At 36.2% G+C, this 23,928-nt stretch overlaps 1 protein-coding gene and 1 long non-coding RNA gene across 2 annotated transcripts in view; one reads left to right on the forward strand and one right to left on the reverse strand.

Annotated features, from left to right (window-relative positions):
• LOC145661749 (uncharacterized) overlaps nt 1-8,978 on the reverse strand; it is a 38,235-nt gene extending 29,257 nt beyond the window's left edge. The window contains exon 1 of the mRNA XM_081727083.1: nt 8,828-8,978. Within this exon, the coding sequence (XP_081583209.1) occupies nt 8,828-8,978 (151 nt within the window). The remainder of the gene's footprint in view (nt 1-8,827) is intronic.
• A 6,343-nt stretch (nt 8,979-15,321) lies between these two features.
• LOC145662156 (uncharacterized) lies at nt 15,322-22,823 on the forward strand. The gene is made up of 3 exons (XR_014127003.1): nt 15,322-15,694; nt 19,507-19,632; nt 21,978-22,823. It is a non-coding gene; the product is annotated as an uncharacterized LOC145662156 (long non-coding RNA).
• The last annotated feature ends 1,105 nt before the right edge of the window (nt 22,824-23,928 follow it).

Below are 23,928 nucleotides of genomic sequence, written 5' to 3' on the forward strand. Positions count from 1 at the left end.
GCTTAAATTGAAACTATAACAACCTATAAAAACTTTAAAACGTTATTTTTGACCATATCTTTAATATTAAAGAATAGGCATTTTGCCTAACATCCGGTCTCGAGTAATATGAATGATCTGGCCAAATTTAGTTTTAATCCATTTGCTTTTAGGATAGTTAACGTGTCTACTATATACAAGAAATGGATTCTACTATTATAGAAAGAAATGGATATCGTTAGATCTGCGCAAGAGATATGTTAAAAATCCAACACAAGCTTATTACAAACCAGAAACTATAAGGCGAGAGGATGTGATAAAATGTAGATCGTGATAGGAATTAGGTTGAGAACCACTAGTTTAATGAATACAAATCGGAATTTTGAATGTTACAGAAATTTCCCTTTAGAAGAGAAGTTGCCAAGCACAATGAAACACTTCTTCCCTTATTTCTAATGAAAAGTTTAAATAGCGAATCCAAAGAAACGGAAATTATAATATTATAAAAATAGCCAATCTGCCCTCTTTAGATAATGAAACTATGTATTTCCGTATTGTTCCCTTGGGCCTTCACCATAACAACAAAACAACATTATTCGGTAACTGGTAACCTGTTAGCCTCCCCATGAAAGAAAAAGTAATCGGAATTGCACCAGATCATTTGGTCGTTGTTTCTTGTTTGATCGCCAAGCGTAGTGACGTAGGCTAATACTCATAATTTTGTAGTGGGTCTAACAGGTTAACCTGTAAGCCCCCCCTCCTCATGGAAGCAAAATCGGGCCTAATCGTCTGATCTCCAATCGTAGTCATATAATAGGCATCAGAGCCCTGCACGGTCCGGGCTCCCCGGATTACCCGACCCGGCGGATTACCCGACCCGGAACTGCCCGTTTCAAGTAATATGAAACTGGACCGGGCCCGAACTGGGCAAGGCACATTCCGGGCCGGACACAAATGTAGGGATGCGCACGAGACGAGTCGAGACAGGATTTTCCTGACAAAATTCGAGTCGAGACACGGCTCTTCCAAAAGAGAAATATACATTTTTCGAGTCGAGACATCACTTTTACAGCACATTTTCGAGACGAGACAGCCACAAATCTTGTCTCGTGCGCATCCCTACACAAATGCTATAGGGCCGAATCGGACACACGTATATTCGGGCCGGGCCATCCCGGCTCGGTCCGGAAACTGTGAAGGATGGATCGGAAACTAATGTTGGCAGTCTACACCGTGTATGTGTTTGGGAAACTAACTCTTTATTTATTCAAGACTCTAAAGTACTGTACTACTACTACTACTATTACTACATCTACTACTACGACGACTACTGCTAATAGGCCTACTACTACAACTGCTACGACTTCGCGTCAGAGTTGACATGTCTGGTGGTACCGAATTTACCTTCTAAGTACAGAAGAAAGAGAGAAATACTAGTTACTATGGCCGGTCTGCGTAGAATGTGAACCGATGCTTGATCTACGAGGGACAACGGCGGCTCATTAGGAAAAACACTCACATCTGGTGCTAGAGGTCGTCGGATTAATCCCTGCTCGTGCTATGTGAGCTTTGTGGTGGACAAACTACGTGTGCGTGGGAGTTTCCGGGGTGGTCCCGCTTCCTCCCACTGTTTTCATTCCACCAATTCATCCCATCATCATCCATACGGGCTCAGCCGTAGTTACCTAAAGAACGTGTGATAAAGTCAAGTACTTGACCTACTAAGTAGAATTTAATATGCTACCATTAGAAGGGGACGAGGTAGCCCAGTGGTAGAGCGTTCACCTCACTGGCATTTCCGGAACAAAATTTTGAATTTTTATAAAGATCCATCATCTAATGCTTCGCCCCCTGTGCCCCCTAAAATGGTGCGTTACCAAAATAACATTCCAGATTTGAAAAACGCATACTCATTTGCTACAATGACGCCTAATTTCACATTAATTTGTAAGGACGAGTGTTCGCCCTTACTGTGTTTTATTTTTGGAATAAAGGATTAGTATAAAAGTGTAAATAATTCTGTTACTGATAAAGGTAAGTCTGGCCAGACATATATTTAATTACACATATACGTATTATGTGTTATATATTTATAATTTCATCTTGGTTATTGCCTATTTATTTGTATGTGTATATCTGTTTAAACTGTGTATTTCTTACTTGGATTTCTTCCAGCTTTATTTAACGAACTCAACATTCAAGTTTTTTCTATATAGTTTTTTCTTATAGTGATCGATGGAATTTTTCGGAGGCTTGTGACGGTTGCTCGCATTCAAAAGACGTTTTTGCGGATTTTTAAGCGAAAATAAAATTAAGTAAACTAAAAAACAGAAGGGTCTTCGACCATATAAAAGGAAGCCTCTCGGAGCATAGGGGGCTGGATGACTATGGTTGTTAGAGCCGTTCTACGTTGAAGGTCCTGCCTCGCCTTTTAAAAAAACTTTCCTATCTTGTAGGGAACGGTCTGAATGATGACCGATGACATAGAATAAATGATTTCTCTGGAGCCTGAGTGATGGCGTAAGAATTTCTGATTTTATAAGGAAATAAGTAGGGACTGGCCTAAGTGATGGCTAGAGCAAGGAATGAATGATTTCCTTCGGTCTGAGTGATGACCAAGTTCTGATAACATTTAGCTAGCCAGGTGATAAGTTTGAATGATAGCTTATTGGAATAAGTGATTCCCATTATCTTCTGCTTAGGAGAAGTAGGTTATAAACTTTTTTAACCTCAGAGGCAGAAAACACTTTAAGGTTTCTTATATACTTTTTTATTACTAGGCCAGAGACACCTGAGTGATGGTCTTCTCTTTGGAGAAAGAGAAACAGTCTTTGGACTAAGTGATGTCCATTGACAACAAGGTCTCTTACATTCATAGACGGGAAGTTGTAGTCAGGCTTTCCTGATAGAGGTAGGCGTCAGAAAAAACTGTGAGGGAGTGACGGATCGGTGGAGTATGACTAAGAAAATTTGTAGGAGTCTGTTGGTCTGAGTGATGATCATCTGACTTAAGGAATAGGGCTCTGAAGTGAAAGAGTTCCGGATTTTTTTTTAACCTTAACGGGATGATCTACCTTTTCTCGGCACAAAAATTTTTATATTGGACCTTATGGGGAGAACATGGCTACCGAATTTCCTCAGTTTCTAAGGAACTAGGTATCTCTAATGGGAAAGAAAAATTTTGCAGCATTCTACAGAAGTTTATTAACGGGTTGAAATACTTAAATTGTACATTTGTCTGCTAGTTTAGCATAAATAAATTATTAAAAAATAAATTAATTAGTTTCTTTTTATACAAATTATAATATGTCTAACTTTGGAACCAATTATGGTAGAAAGATCAACTTTTTTTTTGTTTTATTCCTTGAGAAGAAACGACTCTAATAGTTTTAATCACAACCATATCTGATACGCCAATTAAAAAATAGTATTTTAATATAAGTATTAAAGTCCACCTGTCCAAATTTTTCGAGGGTAAGTCACGCCCTACTCTAAGCTTGGCCGCGGAAAGGGTGGGGGTTGCTGAAATGGAGAGGGAAGGGGGTGGATGTCTGAATGAAACAGGTTCTCGACCAGTTTCTGAGATTACCTGTCAGCTGCCAAATACTGTTAGCTTTATAGAGTTTGTCTCCCTCAATGGTTCCATACTAAGAGACTGGACGATGTGGTGTGAAGTATCCTCTTTTCCCCGTTACCTCTGGAAGTTCATCACGATGCATTCTAGAGTGCGCGGGAAGAACAGTATATATCAGAAAACCTGTTATTTTGGAATTTTTCCCCTTCCGGACAAATATTATAACATGGAAGGGAAGGAGGGCAGAGGGGTGCCCCCACAGGATTCCGACAATGTAAAGTCCTGGCCCCCATATATAAGTGTCCGTAAAAAAATGTCCTCTAAGTTCTTTTTAAAATAATGTCTTGGGAATATATTTCAAATTTGAGGTGTTTTCCTGGTAGCCGTCATTTTCCAATATGGCCGCCGCCCTACATAAATCTCTCTCTCTCTCTCTCTCTCTCTCTCTCTATATATATATATATATATATATATATATATATATATATATATATATATAGTCTCTCTCTCTCTCTCTCTCTCTCTCTCTCTCTCTATATATATATATATATATATATATATATATATATAGAGAGAGAGAGAGAGAGAGAGAGAGAGAGAGATCGTGAACCAAGGCACTTAGAAAGATAATTTTGGTTTCAAACTATAGGTTTCTGAGGCCGATGAATTTAAATATGACATTGTTTATTGCCACTTAGAAACCTTACAACCTGGCAACACTGTTGTCTAACGATTAACTGTACAAAGTTACAAATGCGTATATGCACGCATTACTCTAGGATGTAGCGTACTTCCTTAGGACTAAACGAAACCTACTTTTTCTGGTAGCTTTCATCACGACAAGACATATTTTACATGGTAACATGAGAGAACATTTGTCTAAATCCAATATGGCAATATGATGGCTAATTACTAGGCAACCAAGTAATGGACTTATTCAAATATCTGTAAGTCCTAATTGGCCTAAAGCCTAGAGAATGGGAGAAAGAGGCAGGATACGGTCTCATTTGAGAAGCGTCTCCTGAGGGGGCGAGGGAAATTTAAGATACTCCATTTTTTAATGAAATACACGGTTTTGCCTCTTGTCCGCAGACAACACTGCACACCAAATGTTCTATAAGACGTTCTCTAAATAGTCCTGTTAGATCCAACGTGTATTGTGTGTAAACCATGAATTTTCACGGGGGAACAGTGGAGCAAAATCCCTGTTTTTTGTGCTATTTCTGGTTTCTCGTGCTTACTTCGCTAAGACTAAGCACTGTAAGCCAATCTTCAATTATCCTATAGCAGTATTAATTTCATATCATTTCCCCCGGAGGCACCACGCACAGGGGGGAAAGCGACTAAAAATTGCGTGCTCCACATAAATTTCTGCGAAGATCTCAAGCACTCGAGGGTGAATTTCGTAGCTCTTGGGAGAATCCCCCCCCGGAATCCCCCCTGAAATCATCACTGTCCTAGGGAGTTGAAAGAAGAAGCGGGATACGCAAAAAAGAACAAACTTTTAAAGCATTTAAAGTTTAGGCTCGTTGCGCTAAGCGCCTTCTTAGGACGTGGGTATGGGAATTGAAAAATGCACGTTTTCTTTCTTTTATTTATTTATTTATTTATTTATTTATTTATTTATTTATTGAAAAACACGCCGAGTTCTTTTATACAGTCCGCGAAATTGTCCGTTATTAAATTATCCGATAATTATTTCTTGTGAAAATGTCATATATTACCTTTTACAGCCCGTGACGACAGTAAGATTTCTGTGATTCGGCCAATCCCTGTTCTTACTTGCAAATGCCTGATTTATAGCATTTACGCTATTAGTAAGCGCTACTGAGGTCAATAAGAGTTGAATTAGATTTTTGCGAGGGGCGCAGTGTTATAGCATGCTTTCTAACGCACAAAGGATTGTTCTGAATGGGTGCAGCTATGTGTATGTTTAGCCAATGGAGCCATTTGTATCTTCGTGGCTTTGCACTCTAACTCCAAATAATAATAATAATAATAATAATAATAATAATAATAATAATAATAATAATAATAATAATAATAATAATAATAATAATAATAATAATAATAATGTAACTTTTGCCTCCTGAAAATAACCAGATGGTAAAGTTATAGTCGATACATTTTTGGAATTCGAAGGGATTTTAGAATGCTTGTCTATCATCTGGCTATCAGAAATAATTGATCACCATTTTCTCTACATATCTATAATTTTCTTACAGGGTAGAAACACCTCCTCGGAAGAGAGAGAGAAAAAAAAGAGAGAGAAAGTGGCCGAACTTGGGCTATTGAACGTGAAGACAGGATGTTTACATTCGCATTGACACCTGCTGTGAAAACGGTCCCTTCATATCTCTCGAGACGAAAACAGAAGAAAAGGGTGGGCGTGGATGCCTTACCTCGTCAAACTTCTTGACAGGTGGACTTTAATACTTATATTAAAATACTGTTTTTTAATTGGCGCATCAGATATGGTTGTGATTAAAACTATTAGAGTCGTTTCTTCTCAAGGAATAAAACAAAAAAAAGTTGATCTTTCTACCATAATTGGTTCCAAAGTTAGACATATTATAATTTGTATAAAAAGAAACTAATTAATTTATTTTTTAATAATTTATTTCTGCTAAACCAGCAGACAAATATACAATTTAAGTATTTCAACCCGTTAATAAACTTCTGTAGAATGCTGCAAATTTTTCTTTCCCATTAGAGATACCTAGTTCCTTAGAAACTGAGGAAATTCGGTAGCCATGTTCTCCCCATAAGGTCCAATATAAAAATTTTTGTGCCGAGAAAAGGTAGATCATCCCGTTAAGGAATTTCGTCGAATCACTTCAATTTATTTATTTCCTGAATAAATATTTATTTACCCTGATAAGACTAATTTTCATTTGAGAATAAGACAACCCATAATATTTGATGGTAATTTTAATAATTTGTTTGTGGTTTATTGTGATTGGATACCCTTAGAGAGCCGAAACAGTCTGGAAGGAATGAACCGCAACAAATTAACAAAAAATACCTTCTTCTCGAATGTCCCTACTAAGGATATTTATGGTGATTTTTTTTATTTTTGAAACGGGGCTGAGCATTGGAGCATTAATTCTGTGACATTTGTGATTAATGTGACGCTTACTGGCATTCCGAAAATAAATTTTGGGATTTTCCTAACACATCACTCACCACCTTTTTACACCCCTTGACAAGGGCGCCGATTCTGGGGGTCCCAAAGCTCGTGTGGGCCCCATATGTTTTTATGAATATATACGTATTTTTATATGTATTTTTTATTGTTATAAATATTTTTTATGAATGAGCTCCCCAAAGTTACAGAGAAATCGGCGCCCTTTCCCCCAAAAGGGGGGCCTTCCCAAAATAATGTTTAAGGCGGCTTTACTAGCTTTAGTAGGTGTTTTTGCGTTTTGTAACAAATATAATTCATTTGCCCCAAAATCTTTACGAATAATTATTGGAGAAAACTGGTTCCAAAATTTAACATTGAATCTCCCATAAGGAAAATGAACTCTTGTGTTTACACCAGGGAGTAATCTACACCCCCCAACACCCCCCCAAATTTCTTTACACACACCCCTGGATGGAAAAGGAATACTCCCCCAAATCCAATTATATCAATCAGTATCGTATAGGTTATTTATTACATCAAGTTAAAAAAGGTTTAGCGTTTAGGAAAGAAGGCAATATTCTTATTTATTTATTTCACTCAAAAATACGAAGCAACCTCGTTCTCATGTACGGCTTCAAGAACCACATGACCTCATTCTTTCGGGCGGTGTTTCGATCGAAACAATTGACAAAACAGACCGCTGATACCTACCCTCCTGGGCTCCGCGGTCGTTTCCGAGAAAAGAGATTGATGGACAGATGCAGATTACTGAAATTGGCAACATGTTGAGTGGCCATTCACCTACCTCCTCCTCAATAAGGAAAAATATGACAATATAGTAATAAGCCTACACCAGATTCAGTTGGTAAGTGCTACTCTGGAACAGGCTCGCAACCAGAAGGGGACTAAGGAGGGCCTGGCCCTCCCTAAATTTTTAATGTCCAGTCTAGAGCTCAATACAAAGTGCACAATTTAGATATTTATAAGAGAATTTTTAATGTCTTGACCCCTCTTAACATATTCATGGACCCCAAAGCTCTGTGGCTGGTTTCGAGCCTGCTCTACAAGTGGTGTATCAACGGACGGACGTTACATGGGTGTATTCAAGACGTTTTTAGAAATGAAGAGATCGATCGAAGTAAGAATTATATATATTTTTAGACTGAGTCTAGTGTTATGCAGGAACGCATTTGGCGCTAGCTTAATTTTTGTAAAGTATATTTTTATTCACGTAAATTCATTGAGCGGAACAGAGCTCATAGCGAGTCACTTTTTTAAAACTAAAATTTACTTTTTTTCAAGTTGGTCACTAAAAGTTACTTTTTTTCAAATTTGTTACTAAAAGTTACTTTTTGAGAGGTAAAGTGACTTTTTCGTGTGATTTATGTTTTGCATTGGCAGTTTTCGAAGAAAAATATAAAAACAAATGGAAAAAGGCAGAAATTTGTTACTCATTACTCTTCTGAAAACTTCAGAACTTGCTGCCACATTTGAAATAGTCAGCTGTTATTCTTTCTAAAGCACAGTGGACGGTTGGTGGATGCTTAAGCTCTCAAGGTGGGGTTGAGAACCCTTCTGTGTCTATTCTTTCTTCTATCATAATAATCTTTTAGTTTTCTCTCATAATAGTTAACGCTCCGTTCAACGTTGTGTGTGTGTGTGTGTTTGTATGATTCATCTTGTTCGTCTTGTGTTATGCTTCTTGTATGTTCTTCTCTTAGTAGGTGATGAATTTGAATATTTCACGTTTTTGAGTACTCTTAGAGGAGAAGGTCTAAATACGGGCTACCATTTTTATTTTTCGAATATCAATAAAATGTTCTAAGCAATGTACGAAATAACAACTCCAAATATGTTGAGAGATGTTAACTTTATAACAGAGTTACAAATATAGCTGAAAATTTCAAGACTAACAATAATAAACACAATTTTCTGAGAGAGGCCATAATGTTAAGTTTTGAAAGTATGGTCCAAATATGGGCTAGCATCGAAATTTGCCACAAAGAAGTAAGAAAATGCTTGAAGGTGCAAAATAAGGTGAAAGAATAATGTAGAAGTGATGACTGGCTATTTACAAAAGTCACATATATAGTCTTCATTTTTCGCACCAGAACATTCGTTATGTGCCCACATTGAACACATTATACATCTAACCCATTGCTCCCCTTCTGTATCTTCAGAGAATTTCCTATCGCAGAATATACAATTTGCATCTTCGTCATCAGGCTTTTCGTGTCCAACAGGCATATCTAAGTTAGTATCTTCATCATCACAAAGATCTAAATCAGAAATCACCATCGTACATTCTTCTGGAACTGATTCTTGTCTTGCAAATTCCAGAGATTCTTGTCTTCTTTTCTGTCCAGATGTATTCCTTTTTACATTTGCTGATTTGTGGTCAACGGTAGTCAACGATAATGACTTCTTGCATTTACGTTACGTTTGTAAGGAAGTAAGAACTGTTTCTTGGTGAGGAGTATTCGTTGTAACAGTAGCACTTGGTGGTTTTCTACCTCGATTGCTCAGCCTTTTTTTTAATTATAGGAACTGTTGAAATATGAAATCGACTTACTAGATTTGAAGTACGAGGTACTGTGTTGTGAGTATCTTGAGACGTAAGGCAGGTAAACTCTTCAAACGATGCTGTAGAAGGAAAAGGATCTTGGGCATTATTGTTTTCGCTTGGATCTTGGGCCGCAGTAGGTTTAAGGGTTGGATTACATGTCTTTTGTGCTTCAATTTCAGAAGTTATGAAATTTGCATCACTAATAATATTTGGATTCAGAGGGAAAATTCCTGTGGACTTAAAACCATTTACAGCTATTTCCCCAGTTTGGACTTTAAGGTATGCTCTTCCAAATATCTCCATGATGTCATTAGATGTAACTGGTCGTTGCGAATGACGAAGCCATTGCCTTAATTCCTCACTATAATAAGCCTTTAGGGCACCCATAAAGGTCTTGTCTAGTGGCTGAAATTTGTGAGTTGTGTGTGGTGGCAATGAAATTATGGTAACGTGATGATTACGCGTCATCTCAATGGCGTCAATATTTCGAACGTGACGATAGTGTTCATCAAGAATCAGCAGAACCCGTGATTCTTCAGTCGGACGAACTTTCTCAACAAAATGAGAAAACCACTTGGTGAATAAACCCACACAGCAAGGAATATTTTCTCAACCAAAAGAAAATATTTTCCTTGGTTTCCAAAAGGTTTTCCTTCTCTGGAGATTTCCATGCTGGTTTCCCTAATGTATTCCGAATATTTCCGGAAAATATTTTCCGAAAAATGTTTAGAAAACATTTTAGAAATTACCGAAAGTACATTTTGAGAATGTTAGCCGGAAAGTATATCCAGGAAAATATTCACAAAATGTATTAGAAATATTTTATTGGATATAATCTAATATGTTTTCATTGTTGAGAAGGAAAATATTTTCGAAATGATAATAAAAATGTTTTCAATATATGATATGGGAAACAATGAAAGGAAATATATTCCATATATTTGAAAAATGTTTTCTAATAGGTTATTTGAAATATTTTCTATTTTTACAAGAAAACATATTGAACATATATTTTTAAAACGTTTAGAATGTTTTAAAAATAAATTCTTTCGTAATATAAGAAATATTTTTCAGAAATGTTTTAAAAAGGTTTACTTAATTTTAACAAAAGTATTTTGGTAACCTTCTGTTATAACTTAAACGGAACATTTTCGTACAATATTTTAGTCTTATTTCCAGAATATTTTATCGAATTTTGAATATAAAACTTTAAAACAGGAAAAAGAAAACATATTAGAAATGAATAGAAAATGTTTTCCGTTATGTTTTAGAAAATATTTTGTGTTTTTAGTGAACAACATTTTCTGATATATTATAGAAATATTTTTACATTGTTTTCAGAATATACTCTTCCGTTACTGGAGAAAATATATTCCTTGTTATATCTGAGAAATATCCCAAATATTTACCGGAAATATTTTTTAAAAATGTTTGGAAAACATTTTATGAAGTACAATAAGTATATTTTTAGAACGATAGAAGGAAAATAATCTAAGGAAAATTTTCACAAATTCTACTATTGTGTTGAATATAATGTAATATGTTTTCAATGTTGAGAGAGAAAATGTTTTCAAAGTAATACTGAAAATGTTTTACATATATATATATATAAAGAGAGAGAGAGAGAGAGAGAGAGGAAAGTTACCAATATCAGCCCCCTATCCCTAATCCGGCGCCCCAGTCTCTAGCGTCTCTGTGAAGCGTAAACAGCCAAGTGTTGTGCTGGGCACATTACTTACTCCGATTAAGAAAAGGCGCTGATATTAGAAACTAATCCTACACAGTTTGGGGGCTGAGAATCAGTAGGCATTGTGATTTGAGTGACTTGCAAGTTTTGGTAGTGTCAGAGAAATCTGAAGTTTCACGATAAATGAGTATGAGTAGGCAAAATTTTCATTATAGTAGCTAATTAAGGAACTACAAAGTAAGTAAATACGTGTTTAGTAATGCATTATAAGCTTTAATTGCGAAACTATTACGTTTGTTTCCGCCATGTGCTGAAACCCTAATCCGGCACCCCTTTTGGAGTCCTAAACCGGCACCCTCTTTAATGGCATATGTGTCATTAGTAGACCCTATAGCTTCTAATCTTTATAGGCTATAGTCCTATATAAAATGAAATAGAGTTGCTCGAGTTCTGAGAAAGTTTTTCATTGTTGCAGCGCGGAAAAGAAGCCGCCTTAATTAGGGAAACGGAAAGAAAACCACGCACTATAATCACAATTGGCCAAAAGAAAATATGACTGAGGCCATAACTGCTGTGAGATCGAAGGAAATGTGATGAAAGAACGCTAAGTATCTCAGAATTCAGCTCTCTTTTCAACACTTGAAATTCTCATTGAATACACTGCTTCACCAGAAAATGATGTTTCATGTATGTTCTGTTCAGACAATGATGAAGTGTGAGTTATGGGTCTTATGTGTTCAGACTGGGCACATGCTGAATGTATTGGAGCTGAAAAATACGATTACATATGTGACGTTTGCCGATGATTGTGATTGGTGCTTTTTGTTTATTTGTTTATTGAACAGTTTTCATAATTATATTAAACGTTTACGCAAGAAGCGCATACATACAATGAAAATACAAATGTTTATATTTCTTCAAAATTTTTATGTTTCATCAGTCAAATTATTTATATTTTCTGAAATAAAGTCATGGTACGCAATTATTTGGTCATATTTAATTTTCTTCAGTTTATTTGGTAATTTTTAGGTAACTCACTGCTAGTAATATACGAGGATGCTGATTTAGGCTACCTTTTTCAGACTCATGAATTTGATAGGTTTCAGAAAAACCTTTATAGCTTCAACCACGTTAGGCTTATCAACTTTGTACTGCAGCTGAACATAAGAAACTTGTTTAACTTTTTATATTGAATACTTAAAAATGACAAATTCTAATTCTATCAATTATAGGACTGAAAAACAAACTGGGGTGCCGGATTTGGCTACTTTCCTCTATATATATTAGTGCACTGCATGGTTCGGGCTCAGGCGGTCCAGCTCTGCTGTTTCCTTAGCCCAGGCTGGGCTAGGGCAGGCCGGCGCTTCAAGTAGGGCTGGGTTCGGGCGATTATTTGTAGTTCTTTAATATTTATTGACTCTAGTTAAATGATAATTGCAATAAAACTAACGAGGAGTGAAAGGTATTACAGACAATGCACGTTTACAGTTTGTGTTGCTTAGCGGCTCAACTTTTTCTACATAGAGAATTAATTGTTCATTAATTGTTCACCGGGCTTGGGCGAGTTGGCTCCACTATTAATTTGGGCCGGGCCGGGCTTGGGACAAAAATTTCCAAAATTTTCCGAGCCTGCATGGGGCTGGGTTGGGCCTAGCTACATTCGAGCCGGATTAGGCTCGGGCCGAAAAATTCGGCTCTTGCAGATCTCTAATGTATATATATATATATATATATACAGGGTGCACTGTTCACAGCGTTTGGAAGGTGAATCTACTCATCGAAACATGAAAAACTGTTTATGAACATGTGGTCAAAAGCAGGGATGCCACATTTTGTAATTTCGTACTAGATTTAGTGATTTGCTATTGAACTAGTGATCTAGTACGTAGTTCGGGTAAATTTGCACATTCTAGTGATTTTTGGCGTTTCCTTTCTGATGCAGACAAATGGCAAGGAAATGGTTCTTAAAATAATAGGAGGAAGTATATCGCAGTTCAAACGAATATAGAAACTTCCAATTATTCTTTTTTTTTCCCCTCTGACTGAATGAAACCCCTGTTGTTAACGACGTTTAATAAACAGCAGCTATCTTTGGTCCGCTACCTCCTTTTGTTAGCCGATATGGGATGGACTAAAATTGTAGTTTTTATTTTAAGAAAGTAAAAAAATCCCTTAATTATACGGTACATTTACACACACACACAGGCACAGTCTTTACTTGCTTCCCAATGAATATGAGGAACATAAATAAATAAAACGTAAGTACCAGAAAATAGAGTCAATACAGACATTTTCATCTGTAACACATTTGTTGAGAACTATAATTGGATGTCACGTGCAAGTCCTCTAAACATGTTCCATCCTTTAATTTTATCCGTATAACAATTCCTGATTTCAGGAAAAATTCCGTTAACGATGTCATATGAAGTTCTACACTCTTGTACTTTATGTATGTGATACAACATGAGAAACCAAGAGACAATACTAACAGGTTTTCTTCCAGGATCAAAGTCTAATGTGAATGTGCTGAACTGGGACTTTAATTGCGTCCCTTGTACAAAAATAACAGGTAATCCCAATGTTTAACGATGTCATATGAAGTTCTACACTCTTGTACTTTATGTATGTGAGACCACATGAGAAACCAAGAGACAATACTAACAGGTTTTCTTCCAGGATCAAAGTCTAAATGTGAATGTGCTGAACTGGGACTTTAATTGCGTCCCTTGTACAAAAATAACAAGTAATCCCAATGTTTATTTATTTTAGTCCTTGGGGGGAGGGGGAGATGGAATCTAACCCTCGGAAGGATTTCTAAAAAAAAAAAAAAAAAAAAAACACCGGATTCTAACTGCCACTGTTTGTTATATTTCACAAAATATGGTTGTGGTGATATGTAAATGATATTGCGTTTTCGTCAGGGCTTTCATTCTGCAGGAGAGGAGGATAATGATGCTGGAGAATATTTTCTATTATCAGAGTATTGAAGGTGATTACATTTCCTCCATTCTAACTAGGCCAAGCTAGGTAACTTACATTATATATAAGGATTAACATAACCTAAAAAGCTTTTTCCATGGCAGTTTTATACTGTACCCATGCTTCTTACTTTTCGGTCTACGGGACTCTGTATTCCGAAATTTTCGACGGCTCCCAAGTAAGAACATAAGTGTACCAAACGCATAGCCTGAAAAACCTTTATATGTGTGCGCATTTGAGACATGGGTCTACAGTTTAAAGTGGTATAACAACTACATGAGCTCCCAGCGGAAATCAAACCATGGGGTCCCGTGCTCAAGGCGTATATGCTAACCATACAAACGTGAACAAATTCACAAACACACACACACACACACACACACACATATATATATATATATATATATATATATATATATATATATATATATATATATATATATATATATATATATTGTTGAGTTGATATTGAGTTTATCGTCCCTTTTAGCAGCGAGGCATGGACCTACTGATTAACGTGGAATCCGAACTAAATGAGCTCCCGCTGGGAATCGAACCCGGCCCAAGTAGCACACTTATGTCATAACAACGTCAAATGTTGGTCCTTAAATTCCAAAAGACGTCAAGCGAAGAAATATGGCGTCATTTGTTACGTTAAATAATGGTAATAAATATAACGGAGATATGACATGTGGACGTGTTTTAGGCCGCTTCTCTATTACTTCCGAATGCGATTGCGAATGCGAATTTCCCAGCACGTGTAAATAAATTAGAGAGGCCTCGACTAGTTCCGAACAGCAAATTGCGAAAACCGACGAAAAGATTCGAATGATCCCAACCTTGGGATTGTTCGTCCGAATACGTGCGAAGGAGAGTTGTCTGTAGAGGACAGCGTTGCCAGATCTAGCATAATGATGCTAGACCTAGCATAATTTGTATGTCTTTAGCATCTAGCATCTTGCTTTTAGCATCCTGCCCAAATCTAGCATAATTTCAGCAAGTTTATCAAAAAACCGTAAAACCTGGAGATGAAAAAGAAGTTGGTCCTGGGTTTTCTAATCCTTTAACTGCGAGGCATGGGCGGAGCTATGGGGGCCATTCTCCTCTCAATTTTTTGACAACTTCACCATCTTTATTTCTGACTTCATTACCATCTTTATTCCTGAAATTAAAGGTCCGAGACCGACCAAAAATCTGCCCCCCAGGCAGACAATTCCAAACTCCGCTTATGCTGCGAGGTAATTTTCTTTCAAAATATGTAAAAAAAAAAAAAAAAAAAAAAAAAAACACTTTGCATTCATTTATACGATATATACGCCATTGAGTCTGGCAACGACTGCACTAGTTTAGTTGAGTTAAAGTTTTGGTGCGTGAAGTATTGAGTTCTATCCACACATTCTTGCGCACTGCATGTTTTAAGTTACGTTATCGTATCTCAGCTTCGTTTTTTTTTAAACTCCTGAATTAGTAATTATGAGGATCTAGCATAATTTGACCGAATCTAGCATAATTTCGATCAGGTTTTGGAATAATTCCGAGCTGTGAGTCTGGCAACGCTGGTAGAGGAATTGAGCGCTACGAGAGAAATCAATTTTGTTTTGCGTGAAAGCAGACGACGTTGCAAGGTGCGGAGATAAAATAAAAATGAAGATAGAAGTAGATGCTTGTTCATGCTTTAATGAATTGTGCTTTTGATAAAGTTGTGGAATCAAGCTTATCCAGACAAACGACAGGTCGCGAACAAATTATGGGCAGATGTAAGCAAGGAACTTGGCGTGGAAGGTATGTATATTTTCTTTGTTTTGTCTTTAAATATGAAGATTTAATTAATACATGAACCCCAACTTTTTTTTTCAATTTATATTTCCTTTTTGTACCTCAAGTGATGATTTTAGGAATATACGTAATTATTGACAAATATGATTGAAATAGCAAAAACGGGTTTCTTTTACTCATGCAGAAAAGATTCTTAGAAAGTTGATTGTTTCTGTAATCTCTAATTAGGTTATAGTTAATGAGCCGTACTTCCCATTTAGGGGAGGACGAGAAACGCCATACTTTCAGGAATTATTCATTGAGTATCTAGTATGTTAAAAAGTAGGTAACAGACTGAGTTCTTGCCCTTGTACTTAGGGTGTTTAGGTAGTGCAACAGTAAGATGTATCCTCGTGCATGGGAGATGAGAAGTAGCTGTTCTTAACTATTACCGTAATTTCTCCTTTCTGAGTGAGTATACCTGCTGGAGCGGGCGTTGTAAATTAACCCGTGCATAAAACACAAACCAGGTTGTGCTAGGTGGCCACTGAAAAGCACAAGTGCTATCTAACTGAGACAGGGCAGGAGTGCAGCACGAAAACCCGAGTGACAAGAGTGCGTCCGTAGGGAGCAGGCGCGTCAGCGACGGGGGTTATGCGCATAAACGATGATAGTGGAATAACACACTAACAGGCAGTTATTCCGAAGTTGGTCGTCCGCCTAGGTTTTGGCTAAAAGTGTAATAATTGGTTCCTTTCTTTACCAAAATTATACATTTAATTCACATAATAATGCCGAGTGACCGTTAGCGAGTGGAGACGGATTAGTGCCCCGCAGGGCACGTTGTTTTCTGTTTTTATTACAGTTAAATGGGAAGAGGGGCCTGTGTTCTAGAAAATTGCTGCCTTGTTCATTATGTCACTTACCGTTACAGTGACCAATATATCTTTCTCCACGTTTCTTTATAGTTATTTGCTTACCACATTCTCTACAATTTATTTTTAGGTTTATTGAGCCATGACTTACTTACTTTTAATGACTTTTCCTGATTATCACCAGCAATGTTTTCAAAAACAAATGCTCATTACATTCCCATAATCCTACCATGAAGTAACCTTGTGCCAAGTAGTTCCCTCCGCTTGACAAATAGTTCCATGCTTAAAACCGTTTATATAAGAAAATAAACACAACTTTCGCTTTCCTTATACATTATGAAGCACACGAACAAGCAAATTTATTTCTTGCCGGTACATTTTCAAAATTTTACTAGATACGGACGACCAACTTTGGAACTTAACCCCACTAACACATACAATGCTTTCACTGTTACTCAAGATTCATTTCAATATGCTGTGCAGTGTGCACTGACAGTAATTACTTATATTCACACTGTCATTCCGTATGGAGCGGGCATGTAAGCGACGGTGGATATGCACGTAACCGAGGGTAGTGCAAAGATTTTATATCCCATACAACTATGCCTTACATCTAATATAGCTTTACTTCACTCCTGTGGTTATGAGAAATGAGTGATTATGAGAAATGAGTGAAATAGTGGAATGAAGAAAGTGGGAGGAAACGGGAGAAACAATAGAAAACCCATGAGCACGGTGTTTGTCCACCACAAAGTCCACACGGCGCGAGCTGGGATCGAACCAAGGACTCCAAGCATTGGAGGTGAACGCTCTACCACTGAGCCACCGCGCCTCCTGGAAACATAAAGAACACTTCAATTTCATGTAATTTATGATTTATTGATAATATTTCTGCTATCCATCACTGGTTATCATATATGCATGTAACAAAAGTTCATTTTTGCAGATTTCTTAAATCTACACTTTGAATTGCAGAAGCTCGATTTTGGGAAAAGCTTGAAGTTAGTCCATGATGACCCGTTACTGCAATAAAAGCCAAAGATGACTTCGGTAAATACCAGTTACCGGTCGCACACTTTCCCACTTTTTTTGGGGGGGGGGTTAATTGTCGAATTCGGTTCTTGACAACAAGACGAGAGTAATACCCGGAGTTGGTACTTGCAGTATACTCACGAATTCTTCTGCAGGTTTAGAGGCCGCGGTGGCTCAGTGGTAGAGCGTTCACCTCTGGTGCTTGGGGTCCTGGGTTCGATCCCAGCCCCCGCCAAGTGAACTTTGTGGTGGACAAACACCGTGTGCGTATGTTTTCTCGTGGTTCTCTCGTTTCGTCCCACTTTCTTACTTCCACCATTTCATTCATTAGTCATCATCACCGTCTCCTTTAGCCTAACCGGCATAAACGTGGGACGTAAAACTCCAATATTTCATTTCATTTTTTTCCCTTTGTTTTCACATGGTTCTTCAACAGGGTACAGGTTTCCAGAAGTGAATATAAATGTTTTTTGACTATCGACGAGATTTCATTTCATTTCTCTTCTGCAGGTTTAATACTGTGAATGTGTTTTTCGTTTTGCCATGTTGCCATATCCTTATCCCCCCTCTCCCCAATACGTCGCAGAGACCCTTACCACGGCCGGTTTCACTGAAAAGCCACTGCTTTATCGGACCTGTCTGCGTTTTGGACATCTGAAAGCAATTTTTAAATTGGAATCCAGCACCATCAGAAATCACTCAAACGGTTTGGTAAAATGTAGACACTTATTTTCACGTATTCGAACCTTTTTCTATAACTTATATTTTCGCTTTTCTTCGACTATTTTTAGAATCTTATTCATGGCTATGAGTACGGGCCGAATCGTGTGTTTTGTCGTCGCTTATTACAGCAAATTCTCAGTTGTTTCATAATAATATATCACTCCCGTAAAGAAGGAGATTTGCTCGTTTCTCCAGCGATCACTCTGAACTTCCCTTTGCAGAATAACAGTCCAGTTTAAGCGAAGTCCACATGCAGTAAAATAGAATTTGTATCTTGAAATTTTACACGATGCTTTGCGGTAGCATTTTTTTATACTTTCTTTGTTGCACTTTCATTGTTTTCACTATTGCCAACTGTGACTTCAAAGTTAACGAAAGTTCGCTAACTTCAAATGGCAGTAGTTCGTTCATGAAGCATTGGTCGAGAATGCTATTTGGTGTGTTTATTATTCATGCACAGTTGAATCATCTGACAAAATTTAAGAATTTTAAATTATGATGTTTTTGAGAAAATGGCGATTTTTGAAAATTTGTCGATTTCTCAAATTTTTTGCGATAAAACGGTTGCACACAGAAGCGATACTTTTTTTGGGGGGGGGAAAGCGGGTTACTACGTCTTACCAACCGTGAAAACGGAATTTAAAATTCGAACCGGAAGTGCTTAAATAAAAGCACAAACTTCGACTTTTCACATAAACTTACGTTCATTTGTTAATTTATGTACAAAAAGATACGCATGCGCAAAACAAACTGAAATAAACTATAGTTTATTCATATCCCTATGTACATACCACAACAAGAATTATAACTCTACATGTCTCCATAGCTGAATTGTGGGGCTCCGAATTTGACCATTTTCCATGTTTTCTACAATTCATGAATTGTACTCCCCGTCTTTGATGGCCCATTACTTGGCGGGAATTTTTTTCCGACAAAAAAAAAGTCCCAAAATCAAAACATGTTTAGTTCCTATAAATAAAAGTTTGAACAATATCTGAGATGGTGATGGTACAATTTTATTTTTTATTTAATTATTTATTTTTTTGCCTGAATTGAAATGGAAGGCACCAGATATCTAATAAGGACATCTAATTTAAGTTAAAAACAACTGAAGTTTCTCATTAATTTTTACTTACTATAAAGATGTGACTTAAAATTTGTAAAATACTGTACATATTTTATTTTTTTCATTTTCTTTTTCTATAATAGATTATTAAAACACATGGTACAAAACATAAGAAATTGACCTGTTCCGAGAGATCAGAAAAAATGAATACGAGCTGGTTTTGGAATGAAAATGGTGTTCTTTATGCTATGTATTGGGTAGTTCAGGAAGTGAGTTTTTATTGAATGTTTTATTATTATTATTATTATTATTCGATATGCCCATTAAATCATATAGTTGAGACTATTGTATTAATAGAAAGTTGAGACTATAATATTAATAAACTTTCATAGAAATAGGCACTAACTATACATTTAAATAATGGGTCAAATAAAATTTACTGTAGGCAGCCAATGACACCCCAAAATAAACAAACTTTTGTTTTTTATAATATATCGAACGTAAAGGAACGACATTGGTTGATTTGGCGCTTTATTGATGCATTTCGAAGGAAAAAAGAGAAGCAGGACACGAGGCAATGCTTCGAGAAGATGATCCGCCCAAGAAAAGGAGAAAATTCCCGACGAGAGCTCACGTCGTGGTTCGGATTCCCCGTTAATCAGTAGGTTCACGTTTTGTATAGCCTCGCTGTTTACGGGACGTTAAACTCAAAATCAACTGAACTGAAAGAAGAAAATATATTTAAGCTGATGAAAGAATTCGCCGTGCAGAATTTTGAAACTGTTGACATTGCAGAATAATGCTGGGTTTGGCCCATAATTCCGTCATGGTAATTGTAACATAAGACAAAGTAAATTATTCAATAGGTATATTAGATTTCACTGTTTACTTCTTGTTTCACTGTTGTTTCTTTTCCAATTATCTGTGTTGCAAATACGTAGTAATAAGCAGTAATGCAGTGTTATGAATTGCTATGAAGTTATGAATATCCTTTACGTTAGAGATATTGTAAAGATAACTTCACAGAAGTTTACTTTGGGGTGTTGTAGGATGCCTACAGCAAATTTTATTTTAGCCCAATACAGATTAATGCTGAAAAAAAGTTCTGCAGTCCATTATCTCCGATTTTCCTGAAATTAGGATATATCATTCTAAAAACAAAATAATTAGACCCATTTTTTCTGCACTATACAAAAAATAGAACTAAATTAAGCATTTGTTGCAACTGAGACTTTTAGTGACTGCCATAGGACTATAACGTAAGGAAAATTTAGAGTTTTGAAGATGACATTTTAAAGAAAATTTGCATCAAATTTAACCTTTCCGAACTTCTTAATTTTATAGGTTGTGCAGTTTTTTTTTGTTTTTTTTTTAAGTTTTAGTGATATTAGTGCCTATTTTTAAGGCTTTTAGTACGTAATCATCCGGTTTTTATTTTTGAAATGCATTATAACCCATTTAAGTAGATTAACCTATTTAGATATACGGCTTTGCGTCCAAACGTCCTGCTCCGGTATCACAAGGTGGTATAGGAGCAGAGGGCTGGTGTTATTTATCACTAGCCTTTAAGATATATATAAGTGAGCATAGTGAGAAGGACCACATATAGTTCTACCTTATTAATTTATACAGTATGGTGCTAAATTCGGTGTACAAAAGCAGAGGGGTGATTCCTTAGGATTCTAAAACATATTTTTAGATAGAGCACATACTAGTTCCTAAGTGAAGTCTTGACCCGACTTTGGTAGGTCCCATAGTTTTGGAGCTGTGGACCTTTAGAATTGATTTTTTTTTTTCATGTTTTCGGCAGCCTATAACACGTGAACGATGGGCTTTTCGCCCTAAGTTTATTGGAACTTTTTTGTTTGTTTTACTCTCAGGAAACACTCCTCTGCTTTTGTACGACGAATTTAGCGCCATACTGTAAGTATCGTTAAAAAAATGTAAATATTAAGCTATCCTTAATCTGCACTTATCTCTATTATTTTATGGCAGGCATGCAAATAGCGGAGTTGGGATTAGGGCGCCAGAGTCCAGCGGGCAAGCTCTGTGTCGGTTTTCTACATTATTTATTTACAAATACTGAACAAAAATTCAGAATAAATTAAATCTTTTAAAAGTTTTTTTTCTTTTTAACTGTTTAAAGTGAGCTTATCTTCTTTATCTCTTAAGTCGAAGCTGGAAATATAAACCACCGAATGATTTCTGTGTATGAACTCTGTCAAACTCGTAACCCAGCTGAGTTACTTTCCTTCCTTCGCTCAGTAATACTCATGCATCTACAGTTTCCATTTCCATCCTAAGTTAAGTTTATTGTGTTCTGTAATATCATTATTTTAAGTTTGGATCATAGTTTCAATTCTATATCTACACTATAACTTTATTCAGCGTACCAAATTTGAGTAACAGTTATTAAGATATTTAGTATATAACTTCCAAAAGTATAGGAAACAATGTTTTAGTATTTTGGATAGCCTGAGGTAAGATATATATATATTAAAAAAACGCATAAAACGCTTCGTTTGACTTAACCTTGATTCTGAGATAACTTTCGTTTTTAAATTTTGCCACACATGCTACAAATAGTAATTTTACAACAATTGCTTTATTTTAGGAGTCCACTTCGTTTGGAGGCTATCAACCGAGATGATTTCAAGATACGCCACACACAGGTACTACATAGACGGTACCAAATTTGATTGTAAGTAAGGATGAATCCCAGAAAAAGGAAGAAAGTGTTGTGACTCACCTAGCATTTCAAAGTGTCTTCCTATGTGATGAACTATCATCAGCCTTCCATTATTAGCGCGCGGCTTGCTCAATTTGCAGATTCGACGAAAAACGTTTTATATATAGAGAGTTTGGCATAGAGACATTTAGTGTAGGAAGCCCAAAATTCATAGCGTCAACATAACACCAATTTAAAAATCTAGACTGAAGGTGTAATTAATTCTTATTGACTGTGATTTTTTTTTATTGGCGTAGCTCGCTTCGTGTGATGCGTATGGTACTCATTTAAGTTAATTTGTGTGCATATTATGTTTACTTTTAATTTATGGCAGTTAAGTCACACTTCAGACTCTAAAGTAATGTATAATATACCTACTTCGTATCGTTAAATATATTCTTAGATGAAGGTGACAGTGAACTTTTCAAGAAATAGTTTAACTTATTTTGTATGTGTTGAGGGGAGGGGGGACGTAAGTACACGCATGATTCTGCTGCTTGGTTTTCGGTGATTGGTACAGTCATCTTCTGAACTACAATACTAGGGTGTGGGGAAGAGTTTGTAAGGTGCAACTCTGTTCGAGCTTTTCTTACAAAGTAAGAGTTTTTTTTAAAATGTTATATAACACTTGTTAAAATTGATATACTGATGAGGTGTATATACTTTTCAAACTATTATAATGTACGGTATGCAATTAGTAGACTTAAATTAATATAGACTTTTTGTTTATGTATTCACATTAAATATATTGTGTACTACAAATGTATACTTAATGTAAAATTAAGTTATTAAATTTATTACTGTAATTATTCTCAATAAATCTACAGGATTTTATTTTATGTATTCTCTTTTAAAGGTTCATTCCTTTATTTGGCTTTCGGTTTGTTATGTAATCATAAGTAATGTAGGATGGTGGAATTTAGATCATTTTAAGGATAATTTCTCTATTATATACGATAACTCAAGGAAATAATCGATTGTATATCGCATTAAATATTTACATGATATAAAATAAGTTATTTTCCCCATTTATCATCTATAAATCTTACCACCAGTGGGGTTCTGTAGTATAGACACTGGTTGCCCAAGTACTTCACAAGTTGCGGTATAGTCAATGCGGTCTTGTTGCTTGAGCACTGACTTCAGGAGTGGTAGAATGAATGACTATTCGGAAACAGGGAGTAGCCTAGTGGTTAATGCATCGACACGGTAAGTTGAAGTTACAGGTTCAAATCTTAGTCCAGTCTTGCATTTTCTTTCCTTTTGTAATTATGTACTTTAACTTAGTAGAGCTGATTTCTTTATATTCAAGTTATTTCATCACGACTTTTAACACAAGAACGACATGAACTACTCACATGTTGATACCTGGGATGTCTTTCTTGTGCTCTGTCATTTATTCTACGCACTACAATAGCTGTTTTAGTGTTGTGTAAAACATACAACGAAGAGCACAATTAAGACACCTCGACTGTGAACATCTGAGTGGTCCACGTCGTCCTTGTGTTAAGAGTCATGGTGCAATAAATTGGTTTCATGGTGATATGATCACGTTTTATAGTCATTCTTTATAAGAAAAACTCACTATATACACGTGTTTCTAAGTTTCGTATATTTTTAATACTTTTGTAAGAAACTGTACTATAGCACTTTTTTTTTAGGAGTTCCATTAAGAATACTTTTCACAAAATGCATGTGATTTGTTCCGATTGTTATTGTTCCTCCATATCATTTTTCAATGAATATTGGCATTGATATAATGTAGTGTCTCCGAGATAATTTATTTTTCTCCACTTGTACAGCACAGTGCCCCCTGTGGTGTCGCCTTGTAATATTA

This window comes from Thermobia domestica, chromosome 10 (assembly GCF_964235325.1).
Source record: "Thermobia domestica chromosome 10, izTheDome1.hap1.1, whole genome shotgun sequence".
NCBI lineage: Eukaryota > Metazoa > Arthropoda > Insecta > Zygentoma > Lepismatidae > Thermobia > Thermobia domestica.